Source organism: Mus musculus, chromosome 9, assembly GCF_000001635.26.
Source record: "Mus musculus strain C57BL/6J chromosome 9, GRCm38.p6 C57BL/6J".
NCBI classification, from domain to species: Eukaryota; Metazoa; Chordata; class Mammalia; order Rodentia; family Muridae; genus Mus; species Mus musculus.
Window position 1 is genome coordinate 114,730,922 of NC_000075.6, and position 19,032 is coordinate 114,749,953.

Below are 19,032 nucleotides of genomic sequence, written 5' to 3' on the forward strand. Positions count from 1 at the left end.
TACACGGAGAAACCCTGTCTCGAAAAACCAAAAATAAATAAATAAATAAAATAAAAACCCAAAAAAAGAAAGAAACTGTCGAGAGTTAACCAGAGAGCAGGAAAGGCAGAGGGGTGTGGCGAACAAGAGGCGCGGCAAACCATGGGGGCGTGGCAAAGGGAGAGAAATTCTATGGGCTGGAGCTCAGCAAGCGAGGGGGCGTGACGAGGCGTGAGGAGGGCGGAGTTGACCGGAAGCGTGGGCGGAGTCCCAGGAAGTGACGCCCCCTACCGCTCGGCCGAGAGTTTAGCTGGGTGAGCGAGTGTTTGCGGGCGATGGAGAACGGAGCGGTCTACAGTCCCACCACCGAGGCGGCCCCGGGCACTGGCAGGGGTGCGCGCAGCGGCCTGGCCGCCTACTTCGTCCTGGGCAGGCTCCCTTGGCATCGGCGCATCCTCAAAGGCTTGCAGCTGGTGAGCCTACGGCGGCGGCCGGGACCTGTGGGCTGAGGGCTGGGGTGGATGCCTCGAGGCTGCCGCTCGCTCGGCCTCCTCGTTCGGGAAGCAGCCGTTTCCACACCCCAGTTCCTTCCCTTCCTACCCGGGAAGGAGGCGTTGCCGTCCACCGCCTACCCGTGGCCCGGCCTCAGCCTCTTAAACCCTTTTTCCCTTCTCTCAGCTAGAATTCTTTCATTATCGCCCAGAATGCTTGTGTTTCAGACAACGTAGTGCTTTCTGTTTATCTTTTCTGGCTTTTGCGGTTTTCCGGGTGCTGGCCCATTAGGGCAATATAACATGTCGGATAGTTTGTGTATGTGTTTAACTTGCACAGTGAGTTTGATCAAGGCAGAGAGAGTCGAAAGGGCATCTTTCTGCTTCATGTGTGCGGGTGAGAGAACCTGAACCTGCTTCTCTTTATTTCCGCCTAGGCGTGAAACTGTAGTCATCTTTGCTATTTAAATTATGATACTCCTGCTGTGTCTCAGCTGCCAATGGGTATTAAGGTTTTTCAAGAAGACACTTTTCGGAAAACCAAATTGTTTAGAATGTTTATGGGTTTTGTTTAGTTTTGTGAGCCATTTATGCTAAAAGTGGCCCACTGCCTTTCTTGGGAAGATTTAAAATTCTCAAAACGCCGATAATCAGAACTTACATTCTTGGAACTCAGTTGACCTACTTTCCTGAAGTAGAAAGCCAGCAGTTAGAAAACTGGCGCTGCTTTTAGGTGCCAGCTTGGGGATGAGAGGAAATCATTCAGAGACAAGTGATAAGTAGATCTGGTCTTGTGTAACCCCCTACATCCTCCTAAGATGTCTGCAGTGGACACCTTTAGGTTCCGCAGGCACCTGGGTTCCCCGTCTTTGCGCATTTGCAGAACCTGTTCCTTTAACCCAGATGGGTGTGGTTTTGCCCCCACCCTTCCACCTCCTTCTTTTCCTTCTCCCTCTCTCCCCTTGTTCCTCTCTTCCTCCCCCTCTCCTTTCCATTCCTTCTCTTCCACTCTTTTTTCACAGGGTCTCAAGTCTCATGTAGTCCAGTTAACTTTAGACTCACTAATGTAGAGGATGACCTTTGAACTCCTGATACTGCTGTCTCCACAGTGCTGGGATTACAGGTGTGCTCCACCGTGCGGTCTATGTGGTGCGGAGAATTGAACCCAGGGCCTTGTGCATGCGAGGCAAGTGCTCTGCCTACTGTGCTATAGCAACAGCTCCAGATTGTGTCTCTTTTGCGCTTCTCTTTTGCCCTTCTCTGCAGTAAACACATGTGTCTAATGGAACCTTTTGAACAGAGAAATTTCTGTTTGCTCCAAGGAAGTCATCTCTATTGGTCTTCTGCATGGGTGTGCAGAACAAAATCTCTTATTTTTAGTTGCTTTTATTTCTTTTTCTAATAAGAAATGCTAAAGCCGGAGTAAAAAATTCTCATTATTATAGTTCAGCAGGCCTTAGCTCTGTGTCTTCAGAATAGGACACAACCCGAAGTTTTGCTGGTGTTTTGCAGTTGAACCATAGAGATGAGTTTGCCTTGAAAAGGTCGTTAGCTGCTCTGTGTGTATTTGCCATCATGGGAATAGAGCAAAGCACTCTGTGAAATCCGTTTGTTATGGGGAACTTGTAATGCTAAAGCATGCTTTCTTTAAATACTTTACTCCCTATACACCCCACCTCCACCCCAGGCTGGCTGTTTTGAAACTCACTCTGTAGGCTAGGCCGGCTTTGAACTCAAGAGTTCTGCCTGCCTCTGCCTCCCAAGTGCTAGGATTAAAGGCTAGTACTACCACCACTGCCCACTTTTTCATTTTTATAGTTGCCGTTTTGTTCCTGCTTTTTCTGTTTTAATACAGTCTTACTTATTAACAATAAAAATATACTACAGGGTTACTAAAGAAAGTCCCAAGAAAGCTATAGATGAGGTCTGTTTGGCCAGGCTGAGGGCTGTAGGCAAGACTTCTCCTAGTCTTTAGTTGATTTAAAGCCTAATAGAATTGCAGAGCTCTGATAAGAAAACAAGGGTGTGGAGACACCAGAATCAGAAGCAGAGGCATAGTGTGTTAACAAGGAACCTTCAAGCCTCGGGAAGTGCATTTGCAGTGTTTGTATGTGATTCGGTTATTCTGGGCCCATGAATCTTATTAGCAGGTTTTCTAAGACTGCAAAGAGAAAAGAAGCCTGTTGTGAAACAATAGACCTGGGAGAGTGGTGGTGGTGGGGCTAGGTCACCTCTAGGTTCTTTCCACCCTTAGATCTCCCAGGCTGCTTGGGACTTGCTCTTACCAAGCTAAATATCAAGGGGCACGTGGTGAGCCTGCAAACCCGGGAGATTCCAATACAAGTGTAAAACTAGTCTTGGAGCAGTGCTGCTGTACCCGTCACGTCTGACCTGCCTCTTGTCAAAGGCTTGTCCGTCTGACATCTATAGTGGAGGCTCACTGTCTCTTATCTTTCCAGAACGGAGCAGTAAATACGTTGAAACAGTGTTGTAAGGAATCGTAAATTTTATGCAACTAGACTTTCGGTTTATTGTGTCTGTAGATTCACCCTTATGTTTCTATTTTATTTTTTTAAATACTTGATGATGGAATTTATATGGGTTTTATTGTTTAAATGAACCAGTGATTTAACGTGATTTCGTATGTGTGGTTGTGTTCATGCTGCGTGTGGATGGACGCCTCAGCTGCCAATTTTTCCCCCTTTGTGCAGTTATCTGGAGATGATCCGACTGGACACTTTGTACTTGGGCTTCCTTTGGCTGTTGAAGGGCATCTGCATTGTTTCTGGTTTGGGGCTGTATGAGTAAAGTCATCTTGAAATTCCTGCGCTGGCTTTTGCTCAAGTGGGTCTTCATTTCTCTGGAGTACCCGACAGTGCTTAGCTTTTGAAGACGCTCCTAGTTTTCCTAGTATTGGTCTGTTGACATTTGTAATCAAAGTGTGGGTGAATGTACTGTGCACCGTGAAATACAACTCTTGGTTTTCATTTTTCTTTTCTTCCCCAAGCTACTCTGTTTCTTGTTTGTTTGTTTGTTTGTTTGTTTGTTTTCCAGGGCTGGGAGTTGAATCAGAGGCTCCGGAATGCCAATGCCTGGCATGTATCCTACCTCTAATCTACATTCCTAGCTCTTAGTGTTGTGTTGTAGCCCAGGCTGGCCTGGGCCTCTAGCGGATCCTACTGCCTCTGCTTCCTGGGTGCTGGCTTTCTTGGTGTGTAGCCCACTCTAGTCTGCTTTGTTGTTGTTGCTGTTTTTTTGTTTGTTTGTTTTTTTTTGTAGCCACTCTGTGCCTGGCTTTCTCCCCTGTCCTCACTGGAGTGAGGTAGAATTTCCCTTTGGCCTTTGACTGTGGACCATCAGTCCTTTTGACGTCCAGGGACCCCAGAGACTCCCCATGCCAGTCTTTTTCCACTCTCTAAAGAGTTAAACTCCTGAGTGCCAGCTCCTCCCTGTACAGAGGTGCTCCCTGATTGTCTCTGGTCCTCCCAGCAAAGGGTCTCTGCTAGGATGGTGAAATGTGCTGAATGCTCTAGTCTGGAACTTCCCTTCTTCCTGTGAGCGCATCCACTGCACCCTTGACTCTGCTCACACCTGACGCTGCTTTTCTAGTCTACTGCCTTCTGTCCCCACCACAGCCCCCTTCCTCGAGTGCTGCAGACTCTCTGGGTCCCTTTGTCTGCGTGGAACGAGTCTCTGGGGCAGATGGGCAAGGCATTGATGAGTGACAGACAGACCAACACGCGAGATTGTGTAGAATCTGAATGTATTGTCACAAAGTGAACACCAGTCTTATATAGTACAGAAAATACAAGGGGTGGGAAGTCACAGCAGGCAAGGTACATTGAAGTTGCCTGATACAAAACAAAGGAATGACTTCAAAGGAACTTACAGGAACCAGGTAAGTGTTTACAGTAAAGATAAAGCAGTCCTGCTTAGGGTCAGCTTAGTGACAGGTAAGGATTTCACACTCTAGTGCTATACCTTTGAACTTTGTGAAGGCTAGCAGGCCTCATGAATAATGCAATATCACAACCCCCCTGTTTCCTAGGCCTTGCTAAATTCTTTTTTTTTTTTTTTTAAGATTTATTTATTTATTATATGTAAGTACACTGTGGCTGTCTTCCAACACACCAGAAGAGGGCATCAAATCTCATTACGGGTGGTTGTGAGCCACCATGTGGTTGCTGGGATTTGAACGCAAGCCCTTTGGAAGAGCAGTTGGCGCTTTAACCGCTGAGCCATCTCTCCAGCCCCCTTGCTAAATTCTTATATGAGTGTAACTTTTAAGTAACTGGAGAATCTCCATTTGTCAGAAGAATTCACCAACTTGCTTCTAATATGCAATGCAGCCTGTACTGAATATTTCTATCTCAGTGGGATTCCCTGGCTCTTTTATGGTATTCCCTTGTTTGGGTGAGATTTGCTACTGTCCTTAGTAGCAGACCAGCTCTGAGCTGCTGGCTCCATCTTTTGTAATGCTTAATTAGTTACTGAATAGGTAACTTCTTTTTTTTTTTTTTTTTTTTTTTTTTTTTTTTAAGATTTATTTATTATTATATGTACGTACACTGTAGCTGTCTTCAGACACACCAGAAGAGGGAGTCAGATCTTGTTACAGATGGTTGTGAGCCACCATGTGGTTGCTGGGATTTGAACTCTGGACCTTCGGAAGAGCAGTCGGGTGCTCTTACCCACTGAGCCATCTCACCAGCCCAATAGGTAACTTCTTTACTGCATTCCTGCTGGAGTAGGCCTCTGGGACCTTGGAACACTGGGGAGACTTAACTATATCAGAATTTAATCTTAAAAGGCATTTATAATAAAATACTAAAAGAGAGCTCGTAGTTCCATACACCAGACTAACTCAGGAATAGGGTATGAGTATATGGGTTAATGAGAACACCAAAGCTCCAGGAGGTGAGTTTCCGCGAAACTCTTTTCCTTGTTGAGTGCTTACAGACTTTTCAGCCTGTCAAGCAGACTTGACCAGAGTGCGTGGCACTCAAGTACAGAGTTATCTAACGCTCTGCCAGACTGGAGTTTTCTTGCAGTGTCACCAATATCATGGTCGCTGTCGCGTAGTGCAGTTTAATGCAGGCTCTCCTTGACCAGTGCTCCTGACCTCTGAGTAGTGAGCGGTAGCACACTTGCCGCCTTCTTCCGATGGGCTCGCTTGCTCTGCCTGATGCCCCTTCGGCTGCTGTTTCTCATTGCTGGCTTCTCCCCTCGCAAGCTGCCCTCTCTCAGGATGCTCTTGACCTCTTGCTTGGCTGCCACCCAGAGTCTGTGTGTGCAGCCACACTTCCTGACCTCTAGATTAGTCTGACCATGTGCCTCCAGCTATACCTTGGCTGACTTTCCCACTGACTCCATTATAGCAGCTAAAAAAACTTGCCGTGCGTAATGGCACTCAGCTTTCTCTCCTTCTGGAAGTCCTTCCTGTGGGCTGTTGGAACACTCTCATTTCTGAGTCTTAGCGTTTGACACACAGTAGTTAACTGGGTGTATCCCTTCAAGGCAAGCTGACTCTAAGTTCTATTTACCAAGTTTTCTCACTAATCTGGTTTGCCCCAGTCTCTACTTTACGAATATTTTAGCAAACAGATAGTGGATTTAATTTTGTTTTAGAAGGGCGGTGTCTCACAGCCTTGGCAGAGGCTGTCTGGGAACTCTTGATCCTCCGACTTCTGCCTCCCAAGTGTCTGTCTGGGTTTATAGCCACAGCCTGCATGTAGGTTTTGGATGTCATGGGTCATCTCACTCACTGAGGTCAAATGGTTTCCATCTGTAGCTGCTGTCTCTCCTGGCCTTCATCTGTGAAGAGGTTGTGTCCGAGTGTGGGTTGTGTGGAGGCCTCTACTTCTTTGAATTTGTGAGCTGTAGCGCCTTTCTCCTGAGCCTCCTCCTGCTGATCGTGTACTGCACCCCAGTGCACGACAGAGTGGATACTGGAAAAGTCAAGTCATCGGTAAGTGGGAAAAACACAGTCCCTGTGTCGGGCTCGCCTGGTTTTATTGTGAGAGTGGTAATGCTTTCAGAGTGCTTCGCTGGAAAACACTGTGTCCTAGCTCTCTGCCCCCTAGTAACTGGGCTCCACGTCAAAGATGGAGAGAAGAAACGAACCCAGGGGAGAAGGAAGCCACCAGTGATCTGATAGTTAGTGGTGGCCTCACCTAATTCACGGTAGACATTGTGTAGTGTTTGCCTTACAACCAGCCTAGATTGGCCTTGACCTTGTGATCTCCTGTCCTGAGGGCTGACAATATAGGCATGGGCCACTGTGCCCCCTAAATATTTTGTTTTAGAAGTTTGATTTTGTCACTTTTCATTTTTTACATTTTAGAGTGTCACTCATTGGCTTTACAGTTAGGGATTGAGTGACTGCTCTCTACCAGACATAGCACTGTGTGTGGGAGCCAGAGGGATACCACGACACTACAGGCTCTTTAAACAAAGCAACACGTGGGTCTGTCTGTGTTTTCTTTTCCTTTTTTTTTTTTTTTTTTTTTTTTTGACAGGGTTTCTCTGTGTATCACTGGCTGTCCTGGAACTCATTCGGTAGACCAGACTGGCCTCAAACTCACAGAAATCCTCCTGCCTCTGCCTCCCGTGTGATGGGATTAAAGATGTGCACCACCGTGCCTGGCACTTTGATTTAATTATATAAAAAGATAAAAGTTGTGTTTAGGTGAATACAGAATGCCTTTGTTGGATCACTGTGTTCCCCAGGCTGGGGTTGTGGCCCAACAGGAAAAGCCCTGAGTGAAGGACAGGAATGTGGGTCCCTGCACCCACATATGGCGACTTGCCTGTTATCCCAGTGTTCTGGAGACAGAGACAGGACTAACCAAGTCAGGGAGCCCTGTGTTCCATGAGAGAGCATCTGGAAAGATGCTGACATCTCTCTGCCTCAGACATGCACACACATACAGACCTACAAACACACGCCTGATGTAATTGTCATCTGCCTCTGTCCGCTAACCTAGGCTTAGAATGTTCTCAGCCTCTGAGATTTGCTGCTGAATAAGATCACCCTTTCTAGTTCTTTCTGAACTCTGTTGGCAGGTTTAACTCAGCTCTTCTGGCTCTGACACCTCAGCAAGCTGATTCAAGTCTGGCTTCTTCTGGTTTCTGAATTGCTCTGCTTGGCCTTTGTGGCATTCTGTTCTAATCTTCTGACTCCTTCTCATTCTCTGGCTCATTCTGTCTTCACCTGTGCCCACCTTGTTCTTTCTCTGCAACTTGTAGTAAAACTCTCTTTCTCTCTCTCTCTCTCTCTCTCTCTCTCTCTTCTCTCTCTCTCTCTCTCTCTCTCTCTCTCTCTCCCTCTCTCTCTCTCTCTCTCTCAGCTGCTCCATCTTAAGTAGCTTCCCTTTCTTCTCTCTTCTTGTAAGAGTTGGGCTTAGCCTATTCTGTCAAGACATTCTCTGATTCATCACTTTGTGTGCCACTCAGACATCACTTTCCAACATGGGTGCTTCCTTCTACAAACTGATTTTCCCTTCATTGTTTGGGATTCAAGGTGTGAGCTAGAATAACAATGTAACAATGCTGCTGGATTAAAATCCCTCTGCAATATACATGTAAACAAACAAACAAACCCACCCAAAACCAACTGGGGTACAGTTCAGCTGGGAAAACTCTTGCTTGGCTTGTACTGGGCCTTAGGAATTGGTGTGCTTTTACATACCTGTAATCTCAGAAGTCAGGTGCTACAGAGAATTTACTCCGCAGAGCTGTCCTCTGGCCTTCACATACATACAGTGGCACTTACATCATCACGCCAACAATAAGAAACAAACAAGTCACATAACTAGGAAGTTACATAGCTGGGATTTGAACTGTGGTAGTCTGACTTTACAAGCTATGTTTATCAAACATTGCATCTTTTTAAAAGATTTGATTTTGTGTATATGTTTGTTTGCATGTTTTTTATATACTCTGTGCATTCTGGTACCCTTGGTGGCTAGAAGAGGGTGTCAAATCCCCTGAAACTGGAGTTAGAGATGATTGTGAACCACCCTGTGGTTGCTGGGAATTGAACCCTGGTCCTGTGGAAGAGCAGCAAGTGCTCTAACTGTTGAGACATCTCTCTCTAGCCCTGGTTCAGAGTAGGTAATCCCAGTACTTGGAAGGTAGAAGCAGGACTAGCATAAGTTCCTGGCCAGTCTGGGCTAGGTGAGAACCTGTGAGAAAGAAATACAAACCCACCAAACACCTCAGGGGTTATGTTCATTCGCCAAGCATTCCTGAGGCCATGGGTTCACGTCCCAGGAACAGGAAGCACAAAGATGGAAACAAACAAGCAAGCAAACAAGCAAACAGAACCTACTCAGAAGCAAAACCCGGCTGGATGTGGTGTCGCTTGTCTGTAATCCCAGCGGGAACTCGGGAAGCAGAGGCAGGTGGTTGGGTCTCCCTGAGTTCCAGGTCACCCCGGGCTACATGGTGAGACCCTGTCTCAAAAAGAAAAGTTTGTGACATACTATTATATGCAGCTTAAACTAGACAGTGTTGTTTGAATGCAGGCTTATTGACGAGGTACCATAGCATGTTTTAAGCTTGGATTGAACCAAGAAAATGTAAGTCATTCAGGGTTTTTGAAATTAAAAATGTTATGTTTTGTCTGCTGCTCTGAGCTTGTGTGCTCTTGTTCCCTGTGTGTAGGATTTTTACATCACCCTGGGAACTGGGTGTGTGTTCCTGCTGGCATCTATCATTTTTGTCTCCACCCATTCTGGGACCTCAGCTGAAATTGCTGCAATTGTAAGTACTTTGCTTTTTTCAGCCTTATTTTTGTTTCCTTAGAAGCAGAGAATTTAGAAAGTTCTTCATAGATTATATATAAGAGTACTAATTATTACTTAAATTTGTTTATATTGATGATATATGTGTTGTGAGGGGTTCGCACTTGTGTGCCATGATCTGTGTGGATAAGAGATGCTCTTTGGTGTTGGTCCTGCCTTCCCACCTTATTTGAGGTGGTCTCACTGCCGGGTAGCCGGGCCAGCTGCTCACCAGCTCCTACCCTCCTTGTTGAGGTAGGCTCTCCCTGTGCAGCCCTGGTTGGCCCCGGCACTCACCAGGACAGTGCTGGGGTTAGAAGGATGAGTCACCTTACCTGGCTGCACTGGCTTCTTGGAACCGCCTGTTTCTACTTCCCATTTCCTGTAGGTGCTCTGGGGTTACAGATGCTTTTGACGCGCTGCCTGAGTTATACGTGGGTTCCGGATGTGAGCTCAGTCTTCAGCTTGTGTGCCAATCACGTTTACCCACTGAGCCCATCTCCCCAGCCCAAGAGTAGTTTTTCTTCTCCTTTCAATACAAAGGTAGACTTAAAAGTAAACAAACACTAGTCTTTAGAGCCTAGGAACGTGCCTGGAGTTTGGCGGAGTTTTGTTACCAAAGTTTTCTTTATGCTGCATATAAGCAGGTGTCTGCTAATGCAAGTGGCAAGCTGGCCTTTGTCACCTTTGTCATTGTCCAAATGTCTCTGGTCTTTAGTATTGCTATAAGTTCTGAGAAACTCCAGAGAAAGTCACTCCTGACAGAGTTTGAGTGAGTCACAGAAGCCTGCCTGCGGGGCACTCTGCCTTTGGTTCCTTATTTCACCTTTCCTCTTAATTCTTTTTCTTATCTTTCTTTTCTTTTTTTCTTCCTATTCTCCCCCCCCCTTCTGTTCCTTTGCTGCAATAGCTCATGCACGCTAGGCAAGCACTCTACCCCTGAGCTACAGCCCCAGGGTTAGTCCTTAGATTTGGGGATAGAGTTTTGCTCTGTAGTGTAGGCGAACCCTGAACTTGATACTTGTTGTAAGCTGGTCTCAAACTCAGGAGTCTCTTGCCTCAGTGTCCTGGGTGCCGTGACTCCGGATGTCACTTCAGATGTGTACTGCTACTGCAGTCTTGGGTGATCTTTTAACCAGCTCCTCCTTAGAGCCTGATCACAGGTTTGTGCTGGCAGGGATCGCTCTCGAGGAAGGAGCCCATTTTCAGGTTTGTAACCTCTACATGGAATACATGAAATCAATCTTTCCTTCCTTCCTTCCTCCCTCCCTCCCTCCCGCTCTCTCTCTCTCTCTCTCTCTCTCTCTCTCTCTCTCTCTCTCTCTCTTTCTTTCTTTCTTTCTTGAGACAGGGTTTCTCTCTGTAGCCCTGGCTATCCTGAAACTCACTATGTAGCCCAGGCTGGCCTCAAACTCAGAGATCTACCTCCCTCCACCCTCTGAGTGCTGGGATTAAAGATGTGCGCTACCATGCCCAGCACAGCCAAGCATTTGTTTTTAAAGATTTATTTATTTATTATATGTAAGTACACTGTAGCTGTCTTCAAGCATCTAACAGAGGGCATCAGATCCCATTACAGATGGTTGTGAGCTACCATGTGGTTGCTGGGAATTGAACTCAGGACCTCTGGAAGAGCAGTCAGTGCTCTTAACCACTGAGCAATCTCTCCAGCCCATCAATTGTTCTAAAAATTAGTTCTAGGACAGTTCATCTCAGGTGGAAGAGTCTGACTAGTTCTCTCCCATTTCTTCTTCACTCCCCTGTCGACCTCCCACTCCCACCCCACTAGAAAGAGAAAGCTGGGCTTGCCTGTCCCAGACCTTGCTGCTGTGTGTGTGGAGTACAAATCCAAACCTTTGAGACAACAAAGGGACAGCTGAGTGAAGAGGTTTTTTTTTTTTTGGCATTTGTTTGTTTTAAATATTAAAAAAATTCCTAGTCTGTGTGTGGTTTTGTGTGTGTGTGTGTGTGTGTGTGTGTGTGTGTGTGTGTGTGTGCACGCTATTGCCTTAGCCCTAAAACTACATTTTATTATAGAGCCTTACTTTATGGTTTATTTGCTCAAAGAGGGAAAGAGCCTTTGCTGCTCCTGTAGAAGACCTAGGTTCAGTGCCCAGTGTCCACATGGCAGCTCAGAGTTATCCATAATATTAGTTCCAGGGCATCCAACTTCTTATAGCATCAGGCACCCAGATGCATGCAGACAAAACACTCAGACTCAGGGGAAAAAAGAAACAAAATCTTTAAAAAAGATAGCATTGAAGAGTTGCAGACGGTGCTGTGCCAGTCTGATTGGTAAGGGGACAAACAGATGCAGTCGAGCCCAGAACAGACTCCACAGGGGACGACCAGGTTTGCTAATGAGTGTGTACTTTAGGCTGGCTGTGCTGGCATGGCCAGGTGAGCTCAGTGTACTGTGGGTGGGATGAAGTCCTGTGTTCTTTAGGGTAGAGCAGAGAAAAGGAAGAAGCCAGAGATTGCAAGAGGTGGCCACAGTCGTGGGGGTGCAGGCCAGGTGTGGCGTGCCTTCAGTTCTAGCATTTGGAAGATTGAGTTTGAGGCCAGTTACCTGGGAAGCCCCCCCCCCCCCCCCCCCCACACACACACACACACACAGAGTACAAAGTCATGGAGGGCTGGGCTGAGGTTTCGAGAGACTTGGAGTTGCTTTCTTCCTGTTTTGGCCTTCACTTCCTCAAGGGGTTTGCTAGTGAGGAAGCCAACTTTGAAGCATGGTCTTTTGTTTCTTGACAGAATTCTCCGAATGTCTGGGTCCTATGTTAGAATAACACAATGAGGAAGTGACATAAGGAAGAGGAAGTAGGTATTGGCATCAAGTCCCAGTGTCACCACAGCATGACAAGTGACTGGAGAGTGTATTTAAGTTAGCCAAGTAGTGTTTAAAAATGGAGGTTGGTTCTGATCTGAGGAGCTTCACTGTCTTCAGCTAACCTAGTTACACATCATGTTTCCCTCATCTGCGGGTCAATGAAACCATCGCTACTAGCCATGTATTTAATACCATCTTTTGGGATTTAATTTTCTATCTACTGACTCATTATTGACACCCCACAGACTCCTGCATGCACATTAGGTATAGGCAGGGGCTGAGACAATAGGGACTTGGAGACTTGACTTTGAATCCATGGAAGAGTCAGGGAACAGGGGATTGCCTTCCACTGATGAGTTTCAGGGTGGGCTGCTCTGACGGAGGAATGTGGGACTTATAGGAACTTAGATAAGTAAGACAGCACCTGAAGGCCCTTTTGTCAAGGCTGCACTAGGGCAGCAGGTCCAAGATCCAACTTCCCAGCCTTTTCTGAAAAGACACAGTGTTGCAGGACATGATGTGTGTGTGTGGGGGGGGGGTGGTGAAGGGGTGGGGTAGGGGATTGAGATGTTGCCCTGGTGTCAGTCCTGCTACTGTTGCTGGACAGGGGCTAGGGTTGAGACATTCTGATAGAGTAGGCAGTCCTGCTACTGTTACTGGACAGGGGCTAGGGTTGAGACATTCTGATAGAGTAGGACCTATTGATGTCTGTGGATAATAGGACAATAGGGGCAGGAACCTTCTTAATGGGTGGGTAGATTTCTCATCTTCAGGCAGCCATTAAAAGACACACGGTATGGCTTTGATTATCCCCGACAGTCTGATGACCAGCTACCCTCTAGCTAGCTGGAGATAAGAGGAAGGTGTTTGGTCCAGGAGGCTGGGGGAGACTGTAGAACTGTCTTGCTTGCAACCATCGAGATGTTGAGAGTGAGGGATCTAAATGTCCTATCCTGATGCCCCCTGAAAGGCTTGTCTGGTAAGCAGAGGGGACATAGGCCACAGCCCAAGTACTGTGGCGATGGACCTTACAGTGGGGACTGGAATTGTAAGTTTACAAAATCAGGACATGTTTTGGATGTATATAGCCTGATAAGGCTGAGACCTCCTGTCTGAATAGCAGGGTTGGAACCAGAATGAGTCTCTTCAGGTGGACACAGGGAAGGAATACGAGAGCATCTCTTCAGTGGGTACTCACAGGCACGAACACAAAGAGAGAGTAAAGAAGGGTGGGTGCATGCTGTGAGCAGGCGGAAGTTACAAGGATAGAGAACACAGCTGCATCCAGGAAAGTGCACAAAGTTCCCTTGTAAGCAGTAGGCAGCTGGAATATGGCAAGGGCACCATATTGCTTTGTCACCAGGGCTCAGGAGAGGTGTTTGGGGGGATTGTTTTCCCGGTTACAGAGGCAGGTAGGGCTGTGGGAGGAAATGGCTCCTCTGGTTGTTACTTTAATAGCAGCTTGAGGTCCCTAGGAGGTCAGAGGGCTAGCTGTGGGTAACTGAGACTTACTCCTCAAGCATAGAGCCTCTGGTTTTAATATAGGATGGATTGTTTTTGTGGCCTGTGAACCTGCTTTAACCTGGAAGACTGAATTCAAGAGCTAAGACCCAATAATTCAACAGTAGTTGGGGTGAGAAGGGCTAAGCTGAGCATGGAGGCCAGCGGGGCTTAGTGGTGAGGACTTTTTTTTTTTTTTTAAGATTTATTTTATTATATGGAAGTACATTGTAGCTGTCTTCAGACACTCCAGAAGAGGGAGTCAGATCTCATTACGGATGGTTGTGAGCCACCATGTGGTTGCCGGGATTTGAACTCTGGACCTTCGGAAGAGCAGTCGGGTGCTCTAACCCACTGAGCCAGCTCACCAGCCCCGGTGAGGACTTTTAAGTAGACTTCATTCCCCAAGTGCATGGGCATAGATGTTGAATCAGAGGAAGGCTTTGGTGGAGGGTTGTTAGCAGTGTGCCTTAGGAGATGTGAGGTTCATGAGAGAGTATAATATCATCACCCAGGGCTGTGTGGGGAAGGGAAAGCTACCTATGCAAGGAGCATCCCACACATGAGTTTGAGAGGACTTAGCCATGTGGAGCTCGGGGTGCTGAACACGATCAGTAGGAAGAAAGCCAATCCAGTTCATTTTCCTTTGTACACTGCTTCTGGATAAGGCCGCTCATCTCTCCCCTCTCCATGATGCTGGAGGCCTCTCCAGCATGTAATTGTCAGGTCCTGTGGAGAGCTTTGCAGGTTCCCTGTCTGACTTCAGATGTGTGGGCAGGACCATTGCTGTTTGTATGGAGGCGGGAAGGCCAAATCTGGGCAGTACTTTGATAAGATAAATCCATTACTGCATCAGCTGCTTGAGTGTGTGTGGGAGCACTGCTGCCTGTTCAGAGGGATCGGGTCCAGTACGTGTGTGTGTGTGTGTGTGTGTGTGTGTGTGTGTGTGTGTGTGTGTGTGTGTGTGTATACTCTGTAGCTGTCTTTAGACATACCAAAAGAGAGCATCACAATGGGATCATTGCAGATGGTTGTGAGCCACTGTGTGGTTGCTGGGAATTGAACTTAGGACCTCTTAACCCCTGAGCCATCTCTCCAGCCCCAGACAGGTTCTTTAACAAGCCCAGCAGGGACTAGTCTCCAAACCCCAACCAGAAGTCAGTTGGGAATGAAGGGAATTCCTTTCCTAAGTTTCCAGAGGAGGGGCCATCCTGCAGTGAGTCCATGGCTTGGAGTCAGGCAGAGGAGCTGCAGCCAGGGACTTCTAGGAGCTTTGGTTCTAGAGGAGTAGGGAGGCTAGATCTCTCGTGCACCTGACACTGCTGCTGGTCGGCAACTCTGCTTCTGGCCCTAGCACTGCCCAGCAGAAGAGCTGGCATCTGTGCCCTGTGGGACGCACAGAGGCAGCTGTTATTCTGGGAACTTTGCTTTGTCATTTCCTCTTAGGATAGCTTTTAAGTTCTGTTAAAGAGTGTTAAGTGTGGGGTTGGAGGGAAGGCTCAGCAAGTGGGACCCGTGCTGCTCTTCCAGAGGACCCACATCAGATGGCTCTGTCTACTTCCAGGGATCCTGTAGTCTCTTTAGACCTCCAAAAGGACCCATATACCCGTGTCATTCGCTTCCACAGACTAACTAAGTAAAACTAAACAAAACCTTCCAGAGGACCCACATCAGATGGCTCTGTCTACTTCCAGGGATCCTGTAGTCTCTTTAGACCTCCAAAAGGACCCATATACCCGTGTCATTCGCTTCCACAGACTAACTAAGTAAAACTAAACAAAACACATAAGTAAAACTAAAGCAAGTCTTTTTTTAAAAGTAGTTATAAGGTGTAATTGGTCGGTCGTCTTTCCTGGATGTGAACTCTCAGGCTGAATAGAACACAAGTTGAAGCCCACACTTCCTCAGATCTCTCCCCCTCTCTTCCTTAGGTGTTTGGCTTCTTGGCAAGCTCCATGTTCCTACTGGACTTCGTTGTCATGCTGTGTGAGAAGCTGCGGGAGAGCCCGCTGAGAAAGCCCGAGAACAACGCAAAGGTGGAAGCCCTCACCGAACCACTGAACGCTTAAAGACACAGAGCCGGGGTGTGGACCCAAAGAGAGGCTCCCTCTGTGTGACCTGTGTCGTGTGTGCACCTTTTGGAGAGAAGGGAAGGGACAGGAGAGCAGCTTTACAGCGCTGGGCTGGGTGGCAGTGCTGGGCTGGGTGGCAGCCCCAGCAGGAAGCTCAGAGGGTTTGTAATAATGCTTGGAACCTGTCGCGAGTGGAGGAGGATTGTTTGTTTTGTTTTGTTTTGTTTGTTTGTTTTGTTTTGTTTTTAGAGATGAGGACTGCTGTCCTTTGAATTGCATGTCTGTCATTTTGCTATAGGACGCCCCTCACCACGCTTACCTTCCAGACTGTGCCTTTTCCGTCCTTTCAGGAACCGGTTAACTTCTGTTGTTGCCGGAGATTTAATGAGTGTTTAAGATGCTGGTGTAGGCGTCTTTCCTTAATGTTATGATCCTTTACTGTATCTTACTCAGCCTTACACTTAATGTGCTAACCTCTTAAAGCAATTATTCTTAATTCCTTCTGAGCCATGCATTGCCTAACAGAAAGCGTGTGGGCTGGTGCTGTTTATGTGTGTGAAAGCAACCGTGTAGCAGCCTTGTGGAGGCTTTTACATTGCACTGTGATTGCTGAGATTAAGTTTAGAAGAAAATGAAGTTATGTAACACTGGAAAGTGAGGGAGCTGATAGTCTATCTAAAGACCAAAGAGAGAAGAGACTGTCCCGCACCGCGGGTGTAATCACATGGCTAGGCCTTTGCAACTCGGCAGAGATGTGAGGGTCGGTGCTGTGTTCACCCGTGCAAACAGGGTTGATGGCGTCAAACTAGAGACTTGTGGGTCTCCCTCCGGGCAGATGGTTTCTGCTCAAGCGAGCACAGCTCCGCAGGCTTCTCTGCAGAGCCTAGGCTGGGATCTCTGGCCCGCCAGATTCTCCTTCCTGACTTTCTCTAGAATGGTCCCGTGCCCTGCCGTGTGCCGTCTGTGAAGGCCAGTGCTCGCTCTTCCTCTCTGTTCTCTTCCCATTGTCAGCCGTCTCCAGGCCATCCAGAGGTGTGTCCCTTCTCACCAGGAGTCTGAGGCAGAGGTGTCAGGTCCGTGTTCCCTCCCACAGGCCTCTGCTTGGGTTTCTTTCTCTCCAGGGGAGAGGTCTTGAAGATGTAAACCCCTGAAGCCCTGCTAGTGAGTACTGCTGGTGGTGTGGGGAGGCCGCAGGCCTCCTGGGACTCTGGAAGGATCGCTTGCTGCTGGAGGGCTGTCTTAGAACCACTGGGCGCCCTTCCGACCCGGGGGACCCTTCTTCCCTTCTTGCCTTCTTCCTAGAGCTTGAGCGAGATCCAGCACGTCCAGGCCTTCTGTGCACTGGCCAAGGTTTCCCAGGCTGGGCTTTCTCTTTGGAGTGGTGCGATGGATCGTGTTTCCGGGGATTCACTGTAAAGTCCCCGTCCTTTCCAGTGTCTTGCGTGCCTGGTGTGTGGAAGGAGATGGTTTCAGTTTCCTAGTGAGGCTGTGGCAGTTCTTGGAAGTGGATGAATCTGGGCACACAGCTTCTGCCCTGTCCCTGCCTCACTGCCTGATCTGCTGTCCTCAAGGTTTACATACTGGTGATGTCACCATAGCTGCTCTGGAGATCATGAAACTGATCCTTAACATTGCCTTACTGGACATGCCATTCCAGAGAGGGGACAGTAGGCTCTTGAAACCAAGAATAGAGAAGTTCAAAAGTAACCAGTCTATTGCAGACAATTTTAGAGTTTTATATCAAGCTGTGCTGTAAATATCATTTAGACCTATTGAGAATTAACAGCAAATCTGAGCTACTTTAGTGTTACCAACTATTAGTCTGCTGACTGTTTCTATAACAAAATACCTGAGACAATCAACTTAAAAAGAGGAAGGGTTGGGGAAAAGGTTAATCTTGGCTTGCAGTTTTGTAGGCTTTGGCCCTTAGTCAGACCTGCTGTTTTAGACAGCAACACATCACTTGGGGAGTTTGTTGTAGATCTGGAAGCAAGGAAAGAAGGGCGGTGGCTTGAGGTCCTGAGGTCACTTAAGGGCACACCCTCTCTGACCTAAGACCTCACTAGGCCCCGCCTCTAAAGGTTTCTGACCTCAATAGTGCCTTCCTGGAGAACTAGTTTCTAACTCTCAGGCCCTTGGGGACATTGCATCTCAGTAGTAGGTGCCTCTCTACCTGTGTTTGGCTTGTTCATGATTGGCAGACACTCTGCCTGGCTCTGCACAGCAGCGGCTCAGCATCAGCATCCAGCTGCTTGCTGTGTGTTAGTTGTCTCACAGCTGAGGGCTCTGCCTCGGCTACTTCAGGCTTTCCGGTTAGGAAGATAATTTGGTCACTTGTGTCTGTGGCCACTCTTAGAATTTTCTCTTTTGAGGGAACCTGTGACTGGTTGGCTTTTGCATTCTATGGAGGGAGATGGGGTTAAAGACTGTGGCAACACACACCCTCCAGAAGAGCTGGGACCAGAGACTGTCAGCACAGAAAGGACAATGTCTTTTTTAGTAGCTGTGGCAGACTTGAGTTGCTGTAATTTATACAAATTGTTTAGAATGGTTTTTAAGACTAAGAAGGGAAATATACTTATTGCACAAGACTTTTATAATTACTATACTTAAATTATGCTCTATGTGGGGACTGAGAAGTGTATTTCTACGTTGCTTATATCTGATCACTTTTGTATTTGTTGATTTAAAGCCTGTGGGTCTTTTTTTTAATCACTCTTAATATCAACTTTTATAATCTTTTAAAATAAATCCTCTTAATTCCAGTGTTTGTGCCTTCACAGTTGTTCATTAATTACAGACTTATTTAGATGAGGCCCTCACTTGAGGGGTTAGCTGTCCCCATGTCTGTACGTGTCCAATACACGGGCTGTCTTCTGGAGAGTGGGATTCGGACTTAAACATCATGTTTGTCGGCTGTGGCAGCACAGGAGTCTCCAATGCCATCACTTAGGGCTGAAGCAGGAAGGTCACCAGCTTAAAGCCAACCTGGTTTACATAGCAGGGAAAATACTGTAAGAGCTAGCTGTGGTGGAGGCAGATCTGTGTAAGTTTAAGGCCAGCCTGGGCTACAGAGTGAGTTCCAGGTCAGCCAAATAAATAAATGAAAACAAAAATATACTTTTTAGGGAATCCCATGGCATGAATTATAGAAGAATACTAGACATCGGGTGGTTTTAAATCCCTCCCCCCCTTTTCTTTCCTCTTCCTTTCGCCTCTCTCTCCTTTCCCTTCTGTTCTGACACAGGGTCTCATGTAGCCCAGGCTGGCTCCAAACTCACTCTGTCGATGAGGATGACACTGACCTCCAGGTCCATCTGTACTTGCTTCCCAGATTCTGGGGTCACAGCTGCATGTCACCTCCACCTAAATCA

At 47.3% G+C, this 19,032-nt stretch overlaps 1 protein-coding gene across 2 annotated transcripts; it reads left to right on the plus strand.

Moving 5' to 3' along the window:
- Window positions 1–235: 235 nt before the first annotated feature.
- On the plus strand, window positions 236–18,438 carry Cmtm6 (CKLF-like MARVEL transmembrane domain containing 6). Of its 2 annotated transcripts, NM_026036.3 has the most exons (4): window positions 282–452; window positions 6,262–6,438; window positions 9,138–9,236; window positions 15,518–18,422. In NM_026036.3, exons 1-4 carry the CDS (start codon window positions 315–317, stop codon window positions 15,653–15,655), a joined length of 552 nt encoding a protein of 183 aa, NP_080312.1. In that variant the 5' UTR covers window positions 282–314; the 3' UTR covers window positions 15,656–18,422. The 2 variants fall into 2 exon arrangements, with proteins under 2 accessions (XP_006512305.1, NP_080312.1); XM_006512242.3 differs by lacking the exon at window positions 6,262–6,438 and having other exon boundaries at window positions 236–452; window positions 15,518–18,438.
- Window positions 18,439–19,032: the final 594 nt, after the last annotated feature.